At 38.9% G+C, this 22,133-nt stretch overlaps 1 protein-coding gene across 1 annotated transcript in view; it reads right to left on the bottom strand.

Moving 5' to 3' along the window:
• Positions 1 to 22,133, bottom strand: part of PSME3IP1 (proteasome activator subunit 3 interacting protein 1) — a 225,407-nt gene that overhangs the window by 148,286 nt on the left and 54,988 nt on the right. Inside the window, exon 2 of the mRNA XM_044079539.1 lies at positions 12,998 to 13,135. Coding sequence (XP_043935474.1) covers positions 12,998 to 13,124 — 127 coding nt within the window. The 5' untranslated portion in view covers positions 13,125 to 13,135. The remainder of the gene's footprint in view (positions 1 to 12,997; positions 13,136 to 22,133) is intronic.

The following is a 22,133-nucleotide window of genomic DNA, read 5'->3' as shown; positions in this document are numbered from 1 at the left end:
CAGGAAAAACAATACTCCTCCTTAAGAGTGAACCTGCAAGCCACCCTAACAACTACATACCGATAATTTTGTTTTCATCAGTTCCAGTATATAGTTTGAATACTGTCAGAAAACGAGTTTACAGTCACTTAGGAAAAGGGTAAGAAAAGAAAGTCGTATGAAACAAAGGATCATCCGATGCTAAATAACGCCATAACATTTCTCACCAAGAAAATTCAGGGCCTTCAACACATGACCTATATGGACAGACCATAGGCCCTGTCACTGTACTCTATATCTTACAGGCTGCTGAGAGGCAACTTGTGCCTGGCTTGCAGAGCAGTCCCAGACCCTGCCCTAAAGGAAATGCTGCACATCCGCAAGTCAAATGGGACAAGATTCACTTGCTCTAGGGATCTTAACCTAGCCTGCAACATTAACAGGACATGCTGAGTCTCCCACAGATTGCCAGTCCTCTGGAACAAACTTCCAAGTCACTTAAAACAGAGCTCCTCAATGACCCTATTTAAGTGCAACTTAGAGAACTGGATGGGAGACTGTTAACTTACCTAGGGGTGTCACCTATGTCCCTCTTGGATAAGGGCAATCGGTGCTGAAAATTGACTTCATAAAACTTGATCAATAAGCGAACAAGGGTATAACATGGTTAGGCTTATAAATGCCCTAGGGCCAATAGCCTAGTGATCTCCGATGAACCTATAAATATGGTAGGAATATGTAACAAAAAAAAGCATCTGACAGCATCCCACATTCATGGAGAAAGGAATGCTTATAGATGTATATGATACACCCTACACTGATTAATTACATTACAGTGACCATGAAACAACTTTGCAGTTGAGTCATGAAAAAGGGTAAATTATTATCCTGGGTAAAAAAAAATCAAGGAGGGGGTATTCCAGGGATATTATTTGTCTCTGCTGATGGTTTGTCTGGCTCTTTACCCATTAAGCTGTCTACTTAATGGATTAGGCTATGCCACAACTACAAATTATTAAAACATTCTCAGATGATATTAAGAAAGAGATTTGGTGTAGAAAAATATGTAAAGTAACACTTAAAAAAAGAAAGTTGCATCACCAAGAAAACGTCAACCTGGGACAGGCATGTGATATAACAGAACTCGAGCAGGAGGGAGTATATAAATATTTGAGAAAATATGAAGGCTCAACAATAAAAAAAAAAAAAATGAACAAATGTGAATAAAGCTCAGTAAGGAATACTTCAGAAGGCTAAAGCTGATACTGAAAACTGCCTTGACATCTAGGAATGAAGTCCAAGCTATATACTCAGAGGCACAATAATGTGGCAAGACTGCTGCATTGGGGATTGTGCAAACACTACAACATAGAACTAGTTGAGAAGCATGGGATCACCCATTACCAACAGTTAAAAAAAATGCAAAAATAACCATCAGTAGTCCATAAAAAAAGAAAGACAAAAGTAGTACTTATCATTGAAACTGCTACACCCAGTGACTGCATTGTCTTACATACAGAAAGACACAAAGTCATAAAATATAAGGATTTACAGGCAAAAACAAGAGCGGGGCTGCCACGGTGGTGCAGCGGTTAGTGATGCCACCTCACAGCAAGTGGTTCTTCGGTTCGATTCTCGGCTGGGGTGCCTTCTGTGCGGGGTCTGAATGTCCTCCCTGTGGTCGTGTGGGTTTCCCCTGGGTGCTCCGGTTTCCTCCTACATCCCAAAGACATGCAGTAGGTGGACTGGACACTCTAAATTGGCCCTAGGTAGTGTGTGCGTGTGTGCCCCTTCTGTGGAAGGTTGGGTGCCGGGCTGGCAACTCGACACTGTAAAACTCTACTGCCAATCATGAGCAGACAGATGATCCACTGTGGCGACCCCTAACCGGGAAAAGCCGAAAGAAGAAGCAGAAGAAAAAATACAGTCAAAAACAAGAGCAATGTGGAAGAAAGATATTCAGACTGTGTCAATAATAGTAAGAGCAACGGGCCTAATAAAAAAAAGAATTTGCATCCATACTCAGATATACTATCAATACATGTAACCTCATATGAATTACTGAAGCAGGCAATTCTGGGCACATTGCGGGTGCTGAAAAGAGCACTTTTGGCCAACACCAAAGACCGAAACAATACTAATTTTATGAACTCTAATCATACCCTGACTTAAGAATGTGATCCATTCTCATCATGGTATTAGAAACTCAAAAGATTTGGAGAAATTAAACAGAGACTGCATCCATCTTCCTAATGGTATCATGAGGCATAAGTCCTGAGTTTAATGCAGTGATGGGTTCATAAACAGTTCCACTTCTGGAAAGCCTCACTTTAATGTAATTTGAGAGAAAATTATTGGACCCAGTTTTCATTCATGAGGCAAACTTACTATCCTGCTCAAAGCAGCTGCTAATTGACTGTAGGCCTGGAACATGAGATTGGCTCTAGATTGTGCTGTAGAGCCAGTCTGAAAATCTGAGCCGTCTCTTAACATAGCTGAACATATATGGTTTCCTCTTCCTTGTTTATATACAACATCACTGTAGTGCTGCATCTGCAGGCGGCCTTGGTTGAAAGTTGTAATAAAAAGGTCTGAAGAGGCTTGTATACTACATCTCCACAATGATGGGATGTTTTGTTGCTGTGACAAACTGCTTTGCAATAACAGTTTATTGCTGTGGGGCTTTCCTGGGGTAATCTGAAGAACATGTAGTAAGAATCTGAACTTTGGATTGTGAAATTGATGTCCTTTCCATGGATAATTTGTCTATGCCTGCTCAGCACAGGAATTCTCTTTATATCCTTTGTTACAGCAATCATCATACCGAAAGACTCTGTAGGCTGGTTCCAGATGTTTCTAATACAATATGTCATCTCCATGTATTATTCTTGCTGCAGGGACAAGGAGAAGGAAAGAAAACATGTATTCCAGTGCTCTTGGGAAATGTCTTTCTTTGAGGACCTGTTGCTGAGAAACTTGTCAGAACTGAATCAATCTCTTCTGACCTGATTTGGAAAGTCTCCTTTACAATGAATCTATGAATGTGCTGAGGAATTCTAACAGAATTTCTGTAGCTGTACTTTCTCTGTCTCTGTTATCAGCTGTCCAGAGAGGGGGAAGGTGCTGTATTTCAATTCCTACAATGTGGAAATACTTGGACTAATAATTTGGTAAACGTACTCTATATGCCAGGTACAACCCAATGGCAGAGCTGAAAACTGAAAATGATAAGCTATCTAGAATCTGAACTATATTTTTTTTTTGAGAAAGTCTTACTGGAATGTTGAGGCATGCATTTTCTTAATCTAGTGAAGCCATAAAGAAGTCTTCATCTGTGAAAATTAGAAATCTTTAGAATCACTAACCTGAATACGTTTGTGTTTGCAAATATATTTAGATCTCACAAATCTACAAGAAGTTTTGTGACTTTTTTTTCTGTACCAGAAACAGTGTGGAATAAAAATACACTGCCCGACTAGTACACTCTGTGGGCATGCTGTACAACAAATGTAGGGCACACTGCTGCTTTGTTGTTTTTTTTTTCTTTTATTAAATAAATTATATGGCATAAGCTGAAATGAGTGCACCATCCATCTTTGGTTATCTGCTATGAGGCAGCACAATGCTGATCTTGAAACTGATACAGCAGACACAAGTAGTAGTGAGAAGGTAGAAACAATGGGGGCGAAGCAGTCATTTTGAAGACTCCTGAAATCTTCCCTTTCCCACTGTAACTGAATTACGACTTGCCCGCTTTCTGTCAAATTGTTTTTGATACACAAAATTTTGTGGTGTTGTTTACATATAAAATTATTTTAATTTTTAAGCAGTAGAATATTTGAGAAAGATGTGTGTGGGATACATACATACATACCTTGGAAAGATGCATTTGTCAAGCCTTTCTTCCTTAGGTCAACTATACTGGTTGACCAAACATAAATTTCTGGGTAACAGAAACATTCAGCAGTCTTGATCTCACGCGATCAATAGCAAAGTTTATCTTAAGTTAGGTTAGCCTTCTTAAAACTACCTGTAACAAGACAGTTCCTGAAGCACTACTAACATCTAGGCATATTTTCAGTGTGTCCACACCTACCTTGTCTACTGCTGTGACTTTTTTTGCCCTGCAAGTGACACTACTTTTAGAAATAGATTGTAGATTTCTTGAATTTGTTTTAAGATGGAGCTTTGGTAAGATAACCCATGTGCCAAACAAGCTAATGCTGTAACTTGTACAGCATAAGATATATACATTTTTAATAACTATCTAGCAACCTTGAATTCTTACCAAGTGAGAAAGACTAAGAGAACAATCTTCATATGTTGGGCAAGAGGTTAATAAAGTTTCAGTTAAGCTCTCAAGCACAAAATAATTCCTATATCAGTTTAATGGAGATTTATCTAACCCATCATATTCTCTGATGCTGGAGACCAAGAATCAAGACGCTGACTGGGATACAGTTGGTGTTACAAAGTTCCACTTCATCAATAGGAGTATTCACCAAAAATATAGAAGGAATATTTAACAAAAAACAGCCCTGGATATTGTTGGAATAAAGTGTGTGTGTGTGTGTGTGTGTGTGTGTGTGTGTGTGTGTGTGTGTGTGTGTGTGTGTGTGTGTGTGTGTGTGTGTGTGTGTGTAATGCAACCTCTTACTAATTAGTTACTAGGCCACAGCACCTCTGGGAGAAAACTGCAATTTCAGTTAAGAGCTTGAGTGAAAAATGGAACTCAAACATACAATTAGTTTTGACTGCTTGCCTTCCATGCATCTTAAGTGAGGGACCCTACACCTTATCAATTCAATTCTTCTTTTCTGTGGAGAAAAGAGATCACCTACAGGATAGTCAAAACATACTTCCCTGAAGTTTAAAGTTTCTGCAAAAGGAACTACATTATGCTGGATAATCTGAAAACTAGAAAGAAAAATTTCATCTTGCAGAGAAAACCTTTTCTACACTTGAGGAGACAAGTTTTTTTTTTCCTCTCAAACATTCACGGGCACTTAAATAGTCACATGTTGCTGTTCTGCCTATAGCTTAATGTTGATCTAGTTAAACTACCAACATGGTTCCCGGATATTTTAATGCAGCTGTTACACTACACTGAAATACTCTTTAGCACAAAATTGTATCAAAAGAAACTTTCAGCAAGGCATCACAGGTGCTGAATTTAAAGAAAAGAAACAACCAAGAAGTGCTAAGCTCACCTCCACAGAAACACACTGATGGGACACAATCACAGGAGACTTGATCACAGGGTACCAGTGAAGGTGCTTTTATATCTTCTGGCCACACCAAGGTCAGTGATGGCAACTTATACCAGCAGCAAGTGCATACATACAGCTTTTCTCCATGGGCTTCCAAAGAAAAAGAAATGTCACAACTGGAGTTCCAGGACATAACAGGACATAACAGAACACACACACACACACACACACACACACACACACACACACACACACACACACACACACACACACACACACACACACTTCAAAATATACCCATCTCTGGAATACTCATGAATACTTTTCGAACACGTTGATGCTCTGTCAGAATGTTGATGACCCATACTGGCCTACTAGACAAAATGAGTGGCTTCCAGTCTTTTCTCAATACATGTGACCCTCTCTAAAAAAAACTTGGGTCTTTAAATCCTTTTCTCAATACATATGACCCTCTCTAAAAAAATGTACCGTTTAAACTGCATGAACAGTATAGTTTGTTCAGCTTCAATGATCTGCCTTTCTATGCATATATTAATAGATATTCAAAGATCAGAGGCTTATGCTCTTTCACACCTTATCAGTATCCTCCCCTCTTGCCACTTCTTCAGGAGGGCCATACTAGTCAATGCCAGAGCAAATTTGTGGATTCCCATCCAGACATCTATTTCATATTTAAAGGAAAATAGTCAATCACAATGCTAAATACGCAGTGGAAGTTTATTTCAGAGGTTTGGAATATGCTGGTTATAAGTCTGTCCCTCCCCAGTGTTTTACACTGGTGAAGATTTATGATCCTGGTTATAATAATGATGGAAATACTGGGCCTGTGAAGAAATAGGAGGTCTGGGACAACTCTGTTACTAATGGGGCAGTAAGAGAGACAAAGATCTCCCCTCAAAAGTAAAAAAAACATTAAACAAAGGGATGGAGCACCCAGCATTTCTTGGTAGCTGACAGACTTTAGGTCTGTGATCCGTTTGGTTAAGAACTTTTCGGGTTTTTCTAATTGTTTGATATCTTTAGTGAGATAAACCCCAAAGCGGATATTGTACATGACAAATGGCCTGATCAGTGTCGAGTATAAAAGTGAATGATTACCTCTTCATGACCTTGATGACACTCCTTTCGCAATTCGTTGTGCTAAATAAAAAGGAATTCCTGACAACAATTATCATATGATTGTCAGGGGGCACTATCAACACAAGTACCAAAGTCCCAGACTGCATTTTTGTCTTGTAGACGTAGGTTACTCATTCGGAATAATTAGAGGAGGGGTTGTTAAAAAAGTGATAATCCTGCACTTTTCAGTGTTTAGTTTGAATCCATTTTAGTACACCAAATGTTTACTAGGGAGAGATCATTCTGGAGGGTTTGGGTGTTAAGCGTGATTTAACAACTCCCAGTCATCTGCAAACATTGTTGGACAAAGGCTTTAGTTCTTTTCTTGGAGATATGAGAAGTAAACAGGGAAAAAAAAGAGAAGCCCCAGGACCGAGCACTGAGGGACAATGCTGGTCATGTTCATACTTTCGGATGAGGCACCTGTAACTTGTACTGTGTGCATTCTGTCTTTCACCCAGTTTGCTGTCCACCTTACCAAATAGGGATTTATTTTTAAAACAAACGTTTGTATGATGTCAACATGGGCAATGGTGTTGAAGGCCTTGGACACATCAAGACACTCTGCCTGCACTGCATAGCCAGCGTTTACAGACTCTGTTTTAATATACCACTGTCTTAATCAAAAATACTGCATTTATCAGTGTTTCTGGTTGTAATGTCAGTTTCAGTAGTAAGTTAATGAATATATGTATCTGATTACAAACCATGCGTAAAATATAATATTATATTGAGCCAAACACTGAAATCTTGGTTATTTCAACTACACAAGAAAGAGTCAAGTCTCTATAAAATGCTGCATACACTTTTTTTCTGTTTCTTATTTTGTATAAGTATCAATCTTCATTTCAGATATCTAAATGAAAGACTTGTGTGAAGTGAGGAAAGTTTCACTGTGAAAGAGTTCAAAAACATCTGTAAAATTGCTCCATCTTACATGGTGCCTAACACTACATCTTGCTAATGCGGTAGCAAACTGGCTCACTGATAGAACCCACCTAATCAAAATAGGGGAAGCCACCTCAAGCAGTAGACCTGTAACTAGCGACGTACCCCAGAGATCAGTCTTGGGGCCTTTGTTATTCGGGATATACTTCTGCAGAGGACTACAAGTTGGGTACGTCATCAATTCCCCAAGTGATGTGGACATCCTCCAAGAGGGTCTCATCCAAACAAATGACTACTGCCAGAAACATGGCCTCAAGCTGAATGCCAAAAAATGCATCATCATCCCCTTTGGGGAGAGTGACATCCCCACATATTATCACATTAATAACAACGTCCTAAGCATGCAGTCAGTCGTGAGGGATTTGGGCACCCAGGTTGATAGCAACCTGACTTTTCACCACCATGTTGCTTCTGTTGTACAGAAAGCTTTCTGCATGGCTCACCTCATAAGTAAGGGTATCTCATCCAGGGACAAGGAGGTCATACCATCCCTGTGTTCTTCCCTTACAAGGCCAATTACTGAGTACAACACCCCGTTCAGCATGTACCTCGCAAAGCAAGCACATGCAGCAGCTGGACAGACCACAGAGGTTCCTCACCAGAAGAATCCAGGGCCTCAAACATCTACCCTACACAGATAGGCTAAAAGCCCTGTCCCTCTACTCAGTTTCATACACACTCCTCAGAGGTAACCTCTGTCTGGCATACGAAGCAATCTCAGACCCAGCCTTGATGGGACTGCTGCATATCCGCAAGTCAAGCTGTACTCGAGTAACCCGCATGCGTGACCTCAACCTGGTCTGTGACATCAATAGGACTTGCTGGCGGGACAGATTTGTATCCCAGAGACTCCCCATCTGTGGAACAGACTCCCTCTCCATGTCAAGCAGAGTACCTCATTATCCATTTTCAAGCACAACCTGGACAACTGGATGAGAAACAGAAAATACACCCCTTGGATTCCACCTGCTGGACAGGAGCTTTGGGTGTTGACTTGGCTAAACTCTTGGCTAGGCTTATAAGGCCCCAGGGCCAATAGCCTAGTAACTTCCTATGATCCTATGAACAACTTCCCATAAATACTGACAAGGAACATAACCAATTATGTCAGTCTCAAGACAAACAATTGTGAATCATTCAGTTCTGATTAGAAAGACAGGAATGGTGCCAACACAAGAATTCCTTTTGGGGCCAATCCCCAACAATTCCATGCAAAAGGCTTTAGCATTTTGTGGCCACTTAAATATTCTCAACCTTCAGCTAAAGTATTACCAGTCATATATTTTGCCTTGGAGCCATGACTCGAACAATCATGTTTCCACATAACTGGGTTATTCTATTCCATTACCTATTCTATTATTGTGATATTGCATAGATTATATTCTGGTTGCAAAGCTTCCCATATACATTCAGTTATGGTTAGGAGAAACTAGACCACCTTTTTTGTTGCTGTACTGTTTCGGTAAAATCAGCAACCCTCTCTATGGCCAACTGGCCTATTTATTTCATCAGTGTAGCGAGGCAAAGGCTACCATTAAGACAGCCATCAGGGGTGGTTCGAAGCGTAGAGGATACACATGCAATGGGATGATAGTGGAGGATGTCCCCTCACTTCTGCATGGGGGCGCTCCCTCCAAGCATCCCAGCCCCACCCCCTGAACCCCTGAAGGCATGAACAGTAAGCTTCCCATTCTCCATCAGGAAATCAGCACCATCTAGTGTGCCCCCAGATGTCTGCAATGCCTCCCCTCACTGGGAGAGGTGCATAAGCCATGTCCCTTCACTCCTCCCTCCTTGCTTGGCTCCTCCATTGTTGGCGCTGTCAGTCAAATCCTGGTCACCTAAGATGCAGTCAGAATCCCATCCCCTCTGCCATAAAACCAGGCTACTTTAACAAAGATGTTTGTGAAATACTCTCCCTTAGTGGGGGAGTCTATCAACTCTGGGCAGTGGAATTCAAAACAATGGGCCTCTGACATTCACAGGAGGGAAAAACAGAATTCTCCTTATGAAGCAAAAAGGAGATGAAAACTGGTGATCAAGCTGATGAAGTATTAAAATATATTCTCTCTTCCACAAATTCTATAAACTTTTTGCAGTCTCTTAATGTTGGATGAAAAAAGAAAACAAAGAAAACAGACACAAAGACAGACCCACAGACAGACACACACCAAAAATGCAAAAACCATCAATTTTTTTTCTACTAGTTTTAGCAAGAAACCATCAGAAAAATCACTCTACTTCTCAAAAAGTAATTATAAGGAAACAGTATTAAGATGGGGTAAAGTGCTGCTGTTCATCACTGTTGGAGTGACACAAGCTCATCGGGAAAGAAGAGGAGGATGAAAATGAAGGCACATATTCCCTTCTGGGACTGTTTGACTAGTAACACTTTTAACATACTAAAGGAACAGGTGAGATCTGCTTAGAGCCTACATAAAACATAAAATAATGCAGTACTTTGAAAAAGATACATGGTGACAAATAAAAGCAATAAAACCTGATAAACAGTAACATCGTAGTGCATGGAGTGCAGTGACTATGCTCCGATATTTGGAAAAAGGCAAACCAGTTAAGTGCTAGAGTGGCAAGAAACCAGACCTTAACAAATGTTAAGCACCCCCTGCTAAAATTGTTAAGATCAGGTCTAGTACATTGCAGTAACATCCACCAGTACTCAACTTAGACAATTGCTAGAACAACACTATGTGTTAGCACATATTTTCTGAAGGATGCAAATGTGAAACTCCAACGTATGTCATTTAGTGACTTCAGTCTTCAACAGTTTGTCCAAAAACCACAGATTTTAGGAGGAACAAACCAAATATATGAAGGAATAATCTAGAAATTCTGCGAAAATCTAGACAGTTGAGAGGCATGAAAGGTACATGTAAATGTGACGTACAGCATTACACTGCCTTTCTGAAAGCTTCCAGTAAGTGTTTTATGACTTTGAAAGCCAGCAAAACACTTTGCTCCATGTGCTGCAAGGGACAACCCAGGAAATAAAACCAACTCTATCGGCTTGAACTGTTTATTAGTTAAGCACTTTCGTTCTCCAGATGAGAACTTCTTCAGAACAAAGCAAAAATCAATACACAAATTTAAATAAGTAATGAAGCTAATTATGTTAACCATCGTGTGATTATCAATAAACATGAAAAAAAATTAAAGCATCCATAAAACAAACACCACATACAAATGAAAACTGTAAGTGCGAGTATAAATATATATATATATATATATATATATATATATATATATATAAAATCTATGACCACAAAGAATTATTTAAAAAGCATCGTAATATTTCAGCCTCAAAAGATAAATAATAGACTATGATTCATTTAACTCTGGACTACTCATAGTATCAAGAATTAACTGCCATCGTAATTCAGTCTCATCAAGATGAGCATCAATAACATAACCTTGGGCATCACCCTTGACCCGTTCAAGTACTAAAAAATTAAAATAATGATCTGGATGTAATTCAATGTGCTTACAAAGAGCAATAGTCCTTTTCTTATTTCTGATGCCCATACAAAGTTCATAAATCTGTCTTCTAAAAATTCGAGAAGTTTTGCCCACATAAAAAGCTGGGCATAAAGCACACTGGGATAAACAGACCACATTATTGGAATAGCAAGAGAAACCACCATTAATAATAGATTTTCTGTTCAGAATACTAAAACAGCTAGTAGTATTGATCAAATGGCATTGTAAACATGACCCACATTTACATGCACCAGTGTGGGATAATAAGGGTTATTGCCCATTAATATTATATTTCCTTTCAAAAAATAATAAAAGATTTATTTTTCTTTAAGTGATGAAAGGTTTAGGACCTAATCACCCAGCTCACCATCGCACAAAATTAATGACTAATTTTTACGTATACAACCCACAACAGAGAGTGTGTCTAAAGAAAAGGTAATAAAGTACTTGTAAGAACCCGAATTGACAATACTTTGTCCACAATCGGTGTTAACCTGATTCAAAGAACTCAATACAGGACAATAAACGCCATTCACCCTCTTACTCACAACTTCCTGTCATATATTAATCACAAATTCCTCAGGATACACTCATTTCCAAAACATATCCAACACTACATCACATTCTAAATGGAAGGTATCCAGACTTATCATCCTAGCTGAAAGAACAAGTTGTCCTTTGACAACTGCTCCCTTTTGAAACTCAGGGTGCCAACTAGAAAAATGTAAACATGAGTGAGAAGGTGGGCTTACGAAAAATATTAGAAACATAAGTTTGATTAGCCAAATCCTTGCCGATTGTAATATCCAGATATGATATACAATTAACATCATAACAAGAAAAATTCAAAACTGAACAGTACTGTTAATATAATCCAAAAATGACAACCTGTCCAGCGTATCAGTCCACAAAATAAATGTCATCCAAATATCTGTTGTAAAAGCACCCATGAACTACAGAAAAACTGTTGTTGAAAATATAATCGGGCTCCCACTGTGCCTTAACATAATTAGCGAAACTGGGGGTACAAGCTGCCCCCATTGCAACACCAGGCTCCCACTGTGCCTTAACATAATTAGCGAAACTGGGGGTACAAGCTGCCCCCATTGCAACACCAGTGGACTGTCTGAATATCTGTCCTTCAAAGAAAATAAAATTGTTGAAAAGAACAGTTGCCATCAAAGAAGTAATAGCAATGACCTTGGTGTTAAGGCCAGAAGCAAACAATTGTTGCTCATACCAACTTAAGCCCACATCATGGGGGATGACAAAAAATAAATTGTGCACATCAGTGGTGACAAATACAGCTTCACTAATGAAAGGGACATCATTTAGCTTCCCTAAAAACTGCCAAGAATCTTTACTAATGTTTTAGTTCTTCCAACCCTGTTTTTGGTATTAGAATCAATCCATTTAGCAATATAATATGTCTATGATCTAGGGTTCAATGAGTCATACTCAATTATTTCTCTTTTGAGGCTGAAATATTATGATGCTTTTTAAATAATTCTTTGTGGTCATAGATTATACATATATTTATACTGACACAGTTTATATTTATATGCGGTGTTTGTTTTATGGATGCTTTGTTTGTATTCATGTGTATTGATGCTAATTATGTTAATCATCATGTGATTAGTTTCATTACTTATTTAAATTGGTGTATTGATTTTTACTTTGTTCTGAAGAAGTTCTCATGTGGAGAACGAAAGCGCTTAACTAATAAACAGTTCAAGCCAATAGAGTTGGTTTTATTTCCTGGGCTGTTCCTTAGTTTGTCTTATGTGTTTTTATCCATGTACTACAAGTTAAAGGGGAAAAAAGTGCAGATAAAGCTCCATGCATTACAAAGAATTATAATCATACCCCTGACCATAACCCCTTATTATGTATTCTGAACATGGACATCAAAATTCACCTCTTAAGCTTTGCTATCAAGATGAATTTCTTAGCATCCATGTTTCAAACATGTACATAGGTTAGTATTGCTGACCTGATCATAATTCTGTATATTACAATATTATATTATAAAAAGCCACAGTCAGCAACGTTAAAAGCTGCTATACAATTCAATGCAAGTACTGAACTCTCAATAACAGGCCAAAAAATTTACAGTGCATCAGGAATTTGTAAGTATTTGCTACTTGAGACATTATAACCCTCAGACTGAAAATTCTGTTTCACAGATGCAGAAGTGCACAGAACGTGTTTTGAAAGAAACCCACCTTCGGGGTCATCTGGTTTACGGACTTTTTCCCATTCTTCCTGCCTTCTCTTGCGCCTTTCTTCTAGTTCTGATTCGGTCACAAACCTTTTATTTATAAAAAGTTCCTCTTCTCTGTTATGCTCCATTGTGAATCCAGCTATAAGAAAACATAAAAGTAAAGACCACAACTTTTGATGCAACATTTACATATCATCACATTAAGTTGAGAATACGGGGGAACATTTATTGATGACACTGTGAGGGAGATTCATAAAAGGTAACCACAAGACATGTACACCTTGAGTAACTTTTCTGAATGAATAGATTGCAAAAGCACTGTCATAGGGCTGTCTATAAATACAGAAAGGTTACCTCGGGCAGAACTCATTGTGTACACCTGGCAGTAACCTTTATTAACCCCCCCCCCCCCCCCATTATTAAACAACACTTCCAAGCAATGAACCTTTAAAAACTCCTGGATGTACTTAATCAGTAGTCATATATGAACAATGTAATTTTTTATGATGAAAAGTATGTGACAGTTCACTTTGTTGTGAGTAGCAACAAATACCCATATGCAATAGATATTGTCAGTGGTAGACACTGTAAAAGAGTTGAGAGCTGTAAATAACTGTGTGTGTTACGTACATTATATATGTATCTACTACACTTTATCGAGTTACCAAAAGACAAGTGTGAAAATCTCATGACCACGTCGAACATGCACAATACTGAAAACTCATAGCACTGACTCTCAAAATCTCGAATCCCAGAACATTGAAATTCTTAACGCACAAGTGACAGTCCACTCTCGCCAAATACAAACAAACTTTAAACATATACTGTTACAAATGTTTAGGGGCAAGCCCCCATGCACCCCCCCACACCCCCTGCAACTTAAATATACCAACTCCGAGGTCGCAGTACAGTGGAGGAAAGGTAAATTTCCTAATCCACACTGTACCACAATCTCCACAAAAAACATCCACATAATTAAAAAAAAACACGCACTTATACACACTGCCATCACAAACACATCCACTCTTACTCATCCGACATCGCAAACAACATTCACATCACCGCCTTTCAATAAATAAATCCTACCATCAAAAGAAATCTAACTTACCAGTCTCTGCAACAGTAAAACCACACAAGCTGACAAACTGCCTTCACTATTACACGTGTTACGGGGCTCTATCTCATAATCATTCATTATTTTCATCTTTCGACATTGTGGTCTTCAGATTTTCACACTCGGTCTTCTGGCAATTTTATATATATATATATATATATATATATATATATATATATATATATATAGAGAGAGAGAGAGACACACACAGACACACACACAAATAGTATTCAATGCATTTCTAGTTAAAAAACAGAAAAGGATTCAAAGCTCATTTGCCAGACTTACACCTATAGTGAGGCACTTAAAATATAAAAATAGGTTACCGCCTTGTAGGTTTTTTATTCAATACGTTAGAAACTTCTTAAGGGTAATCTGATTGTTATTTACAAAGGTTTCAAAACGACTTACTGACATCTACCCTGGGTGACTTGCTTCTATCATAACAAACTGGAAGGAAAAAAAAGAAGAATTCCCTTCCAGGGCTGCATTTTTCTTGTACAAAACTGAGAAAGTACAACTTCTCTTGAGCTAGTTGGAAGTGGTGTACACTGCCTTCTAAGACTTGCAAATAATCTATGTGGACAAATTATAGGAGGAGAAAGTCTATAACATATGCTATTTTGGATAAAAATTTCTAGATGGCGCTCAGTCAAGGTTTTGAGTTGGTTGACTAAAATCAACAACGAACACCAAACTCCCAACAGCATAATACAGACTGAACTCTCTTCCTTTTACTAGCCGTTTAACTGACTAATTTTATGCCAGAGGGGAAGACTAAAATGAAACAGACGTATGAAAAGAAGATGGTATGTGAAAATGTCGAGAGAGAAAAATGGTAGACCAAAATGAGTATTGTTTATTGGTGATTTTGCTAATGGACAAAGATGAAAAAGATGGACTTAATATGATGTGGGTGGAAACAATTTCTGGCCTATCAGCAGATTAATACTGAACAGTATAGGGAAAGTCGGATTAAATAATCTAGAGACTTATTTTAGTTCTTTAGAATAAGTGAAGCAGAGAGGACTGGCATTAGTACAAGTGGTTGAGAAGGTTATGAGAACTACTGTTTTTAATAGTTACATTAGAATCTGCAAAGGGAAATCTTAAAGTTAAGGGATTCAACTAGTGGCTATGGGATGGATGCCTTCTAAAATAAATTAGATACCCGTGATAGTGGAGGGATTCAACAGGTGGTTATAGGATGAATGCCTTCTTAAGGAAATTAGATACCCGTAATAGTGCAGGAACCAGCAGGAGAATGAATTGATGTGTGAAAAGGAAAAGTGAAGATTACGTGAACTGCAGAGGGATGTTCAAGGGGGGCAAAATATTTACTTAAATGGAAATGGTGATGTGCTGTACCGCTCAACCTCTTAGCACAAGAAATCTGGACAAAAACTAAAATAATGGGGTGCGGGGGGACAAAGGCCCAAAAAATAGGGACAGATTTTAAATATTGCTCTTATAAAAGTTGCAAGAATAACAGGATTTGTGTTAGCAAGCTGTTTCTGAGGGATATGAAGTCTGAAACTCAAACATCTGCCATTATTTAGTAACTTCAATCTTCAGTGATTTGACAAAAACTCACAAATTTTATGCATAACAAACAAAAAAATTGAGGCAAAAATCTGGACCTCCTGTGAAAAATCTGGACAGTTGAGAGGTATGGCCAACATTTCACTAGGTAGTGAGAGAATATGGTAATTTAACTTTGAATGTGGCTGACTAGGATGCAAATGGTAGCATTATATCAAGGAAGGGGGATAGTGATTTACAAATAAAATTTTCATGCAAAAGGAGGGAAGAAGGATAAACTGCCAGCAGGGAAGTGTTGAAAGGAAGAGGACACTATTTTATAATACAAGAAGACTAGGAAATAAGATTAGCTGTTTATTAGAATTAGCTGTATAACAAAATGCACGCGAAGATTAGCTGTCAAACAAAATACAGGTCAAGAATTAGCTGTGTAATAGAATGCACATGGACATTAACAACAGAACAGAATGGAAACAGGTATATGGAATAAGTCTACCCTTACGATCAGAAAAGTCAGTAATTCACTTCCTTCAAAAGTAACATTGGTAGGTCAATGGGACGTAGGAAATCTTAATATACGGGTACAGCAAATCAAGGTTCATGAAGTCCAGCACATTACAAGCTTAAGGACTGAACATGCAACATACACAGAACCTGTATATGAAATGAAAAATGGTATGTTCAGAGCTATTTTCTAAGTGGTACTGGAATGCTGACAATGCAACAGGAGCCCTGAAGGTGGAATGGAGGTTTCAGCTTTGGAACACATTTTAAAAGAATACTTATAAGACAAAGTCTTGTCAATCTGTACATAAACTGTGTAACAGCAGCAACTAGTCATCACCCTGTTTCCTCTGCAACATAATCCACGACTATGTGTGGGTGTAACAGGATTTACCTCCCCACAGCTGGTGTAGTTTGATTATGATGAAGCCCCAGTGATTATACAAAGCCAGTCATGGGTAAATCCTCATACACCCACAAACAGGAGTGGATTATTGCTATTGTACAATTACATTAAGAACAAAATCGCTTACTTTTCTTAAATGGTTTATTTGTATACGAGCACTTATGTCTACTTCCAGGTTCTCTTCCCTTGATTGACATACTGCGCACGCTTATGGGACTTTCATTCACATGCTTGCAGAGTAACATTTCAGTACAGTAAAGGAGAAGTGATGGAGAAAACTCTCTCGGTTTCCGTTTTTTTTTTTTTTTTTAACATTTAAAAAAAAAAAAAAAAAAACACAAACCTGTTCTTATGCAAGAAAACAAAAACATAAGGAAAATCAGGTAAGTTTCGGTTTGTTTAGTATTGCAGACCATACCTGATTTTACTTATGGTCTGTCCCAGGATTTTCTGGCAGAAACAAGACTAATGTGGAAGAAAGATACCCAATAATAGTAGGAGCTTTGGGTCTCATAAAAAAAGAATTTAGTCATATTTAGATACGTTACCAATACATGTAACCCCATATGGATTACAGAAGTGGTCAATTCTGGGCACATTGCGTGCTGCAAAGAGCACTTTTGGTTAACATCAAGGACTGAAACAATACTAACTTCATGAACTTTAACCATACCCTAGTTTATGAATGGGGTCAGTTGCCGTCAAGGTATTAAAAACCCAAAAGATCTGGAGAAATTAAACCAGGAGCAACCATACACCAGTTGAAAGTCTGGCTTCTCAATGGTACTTTAGCAGCTGGACTTTTTTCTACTGATATATGCTCGATTACCAACGAGCACGTTGGTTGGGCTATGTAATCAATGTGCTGGTTTTTAAATAGCAACAAGCCTTTCTTGTATTGTTAGGATTTGAATATAAACAGAAATCAACCTAGATGCTACTGTATCAGCTTCTGAACTACTGAGTGTTGGACTTGATTTGTGTGTCTTGCGGCTTTTCCCGGTTAGGGGTCGCCACAGCGGAACTCCGGTCCGCTAATGACTGGCAGTAGATTTTTTACGTGCCGAGTTTGCCAGCCCTGACGCACAACCTTCAACGAAGGCACGCATATCTCCACACAGAAGACGCTCTAGCTGAGAGTCGAACGGCACGTCTTGCTGTGAGGCGACAACGCTACTGCAGCACCACCACCGCAGTAAGAGTGTTGGACTTGATGCAATAACTATAGTTCAGTTACATTTTCACATACTATCATATAATGCTAAGTACTATAAGCTTTTCATGCTTCTTAGGAACAAACTATATGCTGAATATCATTTGGTTTACATTATTTCAAGACATTTCTGAGCTACGGGACTGACAGTATTACTATACAGACACTGCATGACAAATATTAGGATAACAAGAAAAAATAATGGCACACACAAGACAGTATACTATCTCTGTAGCTGATAACTTTGGAAAGAGTAAATCTTTCAGAGGACTACTGGAGACAAGTCAGGCTCTCAGCCTCCTTGGCCATAACAGTTCCTGCAATTAAATTTAAAATGTTCCTTAAAATACTGCCAATTCAGAGAGGATTACATACACAGGTAATCATCATATCTGATGGCTGTAATTAGCTAGCCTGTATAATTCTGTATTACTGTCCTCATCAAAGGTTGATACAATGCTAAGACATACAAGGCTTCCTAATGGGGGAGAGCTGGGTGGTTTGTTTTTAGGTGGACAGCAGCAGAATCTGTTGCCTTTGGAAAAAAAAAGGGCAGTGAATCAGGAAACCCACCGATTATTTAGTGTCCATAAAGGATTACTAGATGTTAATAATAAATATATATATATATATATATATATATATATATATATATATACACACATACACACACACACATTATATATATATATACACACACATATATATATATATATATATATATATATACACACACACACATATATATATATATATATATATATATATATATACACACACACACACATATTTAGATAAGGTGTGCAATATGGTTGCATACAATTAGTTAATTATAACAAACGGCATAGCAGAGTTGAGCATTATTAATGTATACATTCTAGTAAATGTTGCTTAATGTTTTACTTGGTCATGTTCACACGTTGGCTATGTGTTGCACATGCAATCTTGGTCAATATCTTTATGTCAGATTTTTTTTTCTTTGTATTGCTAAGTGCATTTAATACTTGTTATTATCTTTGCCAATGTAGCCCAAGTCGTAGCTGAAAAGGGTCCTGGGACCAGTTCACTTTCCTGGTTACCAAAGTATAAATAAATATGAAATATAAAAAAAAAAAAAAAAAAAAAAAAAAAAAAAAAAGGCAGGATGCACCTGACACAAATAATTAAGGAACTAGTAAAGCACATTTTAATTCTGCATCATTCATGAGAGAGAAAAAACGTCCCACTGAAGCACTGGGAAGTAGCAGACGGACTTCGTCTGGAGTCCTACAACTTATCACTTGTGAATGTACAAGCAGGGATCATTTACTGCAGCGCGAGTTTTCACACCACAGCATGCGTCTAGGAGAAGGTCTATCAATACTTTTAGAACTACAGAGAAATCCCATTACAAAAGCCTGCTCTTAATCTACTTTCTTTTGCTGGAAGCAGCTAACAGCTATTTATAGCATAGAACAAGCTCTGATAGACATATAAATGAGGTTCAGTCGGGGAAACATAGAAGCAGCTCCGTTTCAAAAGGTGTTTTTAAATGACAGTGTTTCACAGTGCTTCAGTGGCATGAGAAAACACCACTTCCTTATGTCTAGCATGAGTAATAGAATGTATCCTGGGAAGAAGGAATGAAAAGCAAGAAACAAGATCAAGTTACCAAGGCAGGCCCCATCATCCGCCATTTTGAAGGAAACACATTAAAATTGTAAAAAGAAGCACTTGGAGGCATTAAAATAGCTCTGAAAACAAAAAATATATGTTTCTTGGGTGGAGTTTTCCTTTAATGTTAAACTACTGGTACCGAGGAATCTAAATCACCAACTAGCAGTACTGAAAATCATCCTGCTTCCTAGCAAAATGTTCTGGTGTTCAATGGCTAGCCTAGGTCAGTTGCTAATGATATGTGAAGAAGAGTTGCAGGGCTGAAGAGAAAACAGTAGCAGATATATTGGTATTAAACTCAGCAAGTGGAGAATAATGGGTGGATAAAGCTGGTTTACAGATCTTTTTTTTAATAAATGAGAGAGACAGAGAACAGTTAACCGTTTAAGAATTTATTAACTGAATGGGAGGAAAAGTCCAACTGGCGATTGTTTATAGGTTCATAGGCATGTACTTGGCTATTGGCCCTAGGGCCTATACAAGCCTAGCCAAAAAGGTACCCTGGCTTTTGCCACCCAAGAAAATTATTTTCCTGTGCCCCTGTCAAGCAGAGCCACAGAAGTGATCCCTGGGGTGAATTTCCTATTTCCCATCCAATCGTCAAGATTTTTCTTGAAGAGTGCTAATGAGGAGCTCTGTTTGACTTAGATAGGTAGTCTGTTCCAGAGTATAGGAAGTCTCTGGGACAGGAATCTATCCCTCCAGCATGTTCTGTTTATTGTGGTAACAAGGTTTAGGTCCCTAGAGCGTGCAGCTCGGAGGGATTGGGATTTCTTTAAGTGGAGCATGTCCAACAGCTCTGGGTTTGACAAAGCTTTGTATGTTAGGCAGAGATCACCTCGGAGTAGGCGATCTGCGATGGAGTAAAGCTGGAGTTTTTTGAGATGGTCTGCGTAGGGCATCTGTTTGAGGTCAGTAATCCTCTGTGAGATATTTCTGCGGCCTTTCCAGTTGTAGATGTCTTGTGAGGTACATACCAAAAAAAGGGGCGTTGTACTCTATAAATCGGTCTAATGAGCGATGAGTAGAGGGGAACAATGAACTCTTTTTTTCTGGATGAGAAACCTTCTGTGATGAGGTGTACCACGTAGAAGGATTTCCTGACCACTGTGGCGATGTGATTATCAAAGAAGAGACTACTGTCCACCTGTGTCCCAAGGTCTCTTATCACACTTTTGGTGTTACGTAGACTACCGCCTATGTGGTAGTTCATGGGTACAAAGCTTTTACCAAAGGGGATGACAATGCACTTTTTGGCATTGAGCTTGAGGCCATGGCTTTGACACCAGGCATCTGTCTCAGTGAGGCCCTTTTGCAGGATGTCCACATCGTTAGGAGTTTTGATTATGGCTCCTAGTTTGCAGTCATCTGCGAACTTAGTTAACCAAAGACCTTCTGTGTTTGGTATCTACTTCTCTGAAGTACAGGCTAACAGGACAGGACCCAGGATTGAACCCTGTGGTACTCCACTTGTCACTGGTCTGAAGTCTGATTTGGAGTCTGCTACTTTCACAGTGTAGGTTCTGTCAGTAAGCCAGTTGGCAACCCATCTTGTGACATAGGGATTTATACCTAGTTTAGTGAGTTTATCTATAATTCCAGAGTGGGGGATGGTGTCGAACACCTTGGCAAGATCTAGATAGGCTGTGTGAACCACCTTACCCTCATCTATTGCTTTGGTGACTGCATCAAAGAAGTCGATCAAGTTTAGGAGACATGATCTGCCTTTTACAAACCCGAACTGTGTGGGGTCCAGAGTTTGGAGATCTCCAATGTCTTTGTTTATGAGCTACATGATGATACGTTCCATGCCCTTGCAGACTAGGCTCGTCAGGCTAATGGGGCGGTAGTTCCCGGGGTCTGTTGTGGCTCCCCCTTTGTGGAGTGGGATAACCGTCATGGTGCGCCACTCAATGGGCACAAAGCCTGAGGTGAGGCTATGACTGAACATGGTACTTAGTGGGGTGCCAGTTCATTTTGTAGTTCGTGTAGAAGGCAGCCTGGGATATTGTCAGGTCCCATGGATGCTGTGTTCTTGACTTTGGAGAGTGAGGTTTTTATCTGTGCAGCTGTGATTACAGGAACTTTGCATTCTTCCGGTATAAAGTTAGCACTGAACCTATCTGCCAGGATGTTGGCAATATCAGTTGGTTCGGTATATTTAGTGCCATTGTACTGTAACTCAGAGCAGATCTGATTGTTGCCGTTGAAATTCTTGACATAGCTATAGAATGCTTTGTGGTGGTCTTTAGAATCAGTGGCGATCTTGTTTTCGTAACTAGCTTTGGAAGATTTTGAGGGATCTCAGCTTCTTACTGAGGCTGACCAGGGAGTTCCTCCAATCATGGGATTTTATTCTTTTTTGCAACAGTTTCTTTCTTCTGTTGTACAGTTTGTTTATGTCAAAAGACCACCAGATTGGCTTCCTTTTTTTGGAGGATAGCATCTTGGTTCTGTTAGGGATAGCACGATCCATGCACTCGTGTAAGTGCATTTGTGTAGGATTCAGCAGTCGTACCTCTACTGTCCATCTGCATGGGTGTCATGAAGTTTGCCACGTCTGTCTTAAGAAGCGTGAAGTTGGCTTTGGAGAAATTTTTTACGGTTGTTTCCCTAATGGGACGTGGTGGCGGGATGTGGATGTCTAGGGTGATTAGCTTGTGGTTGGATCTGACCAATGAGGAATTGACCACTGGTGTGGA

Source organism: Protopterus annectens, chromosome 8.part0 (genome assembly GCF_019279795.1).
Source record: "Protopterus annectens isolate FY-2018-M chromosome 8.part0, PAN1.0, whole genome shotgun sequence".
In the NCBI taxonomy this organism is placed as follows: Eukaryota; Metazoa; Chordata; order Ceratodontiformes; family Protopteridae; genus Protopterus; species Protopterus annectens.
This window is presented reverse-complemented; position numbering and strand designations above follow the sequence as displayed.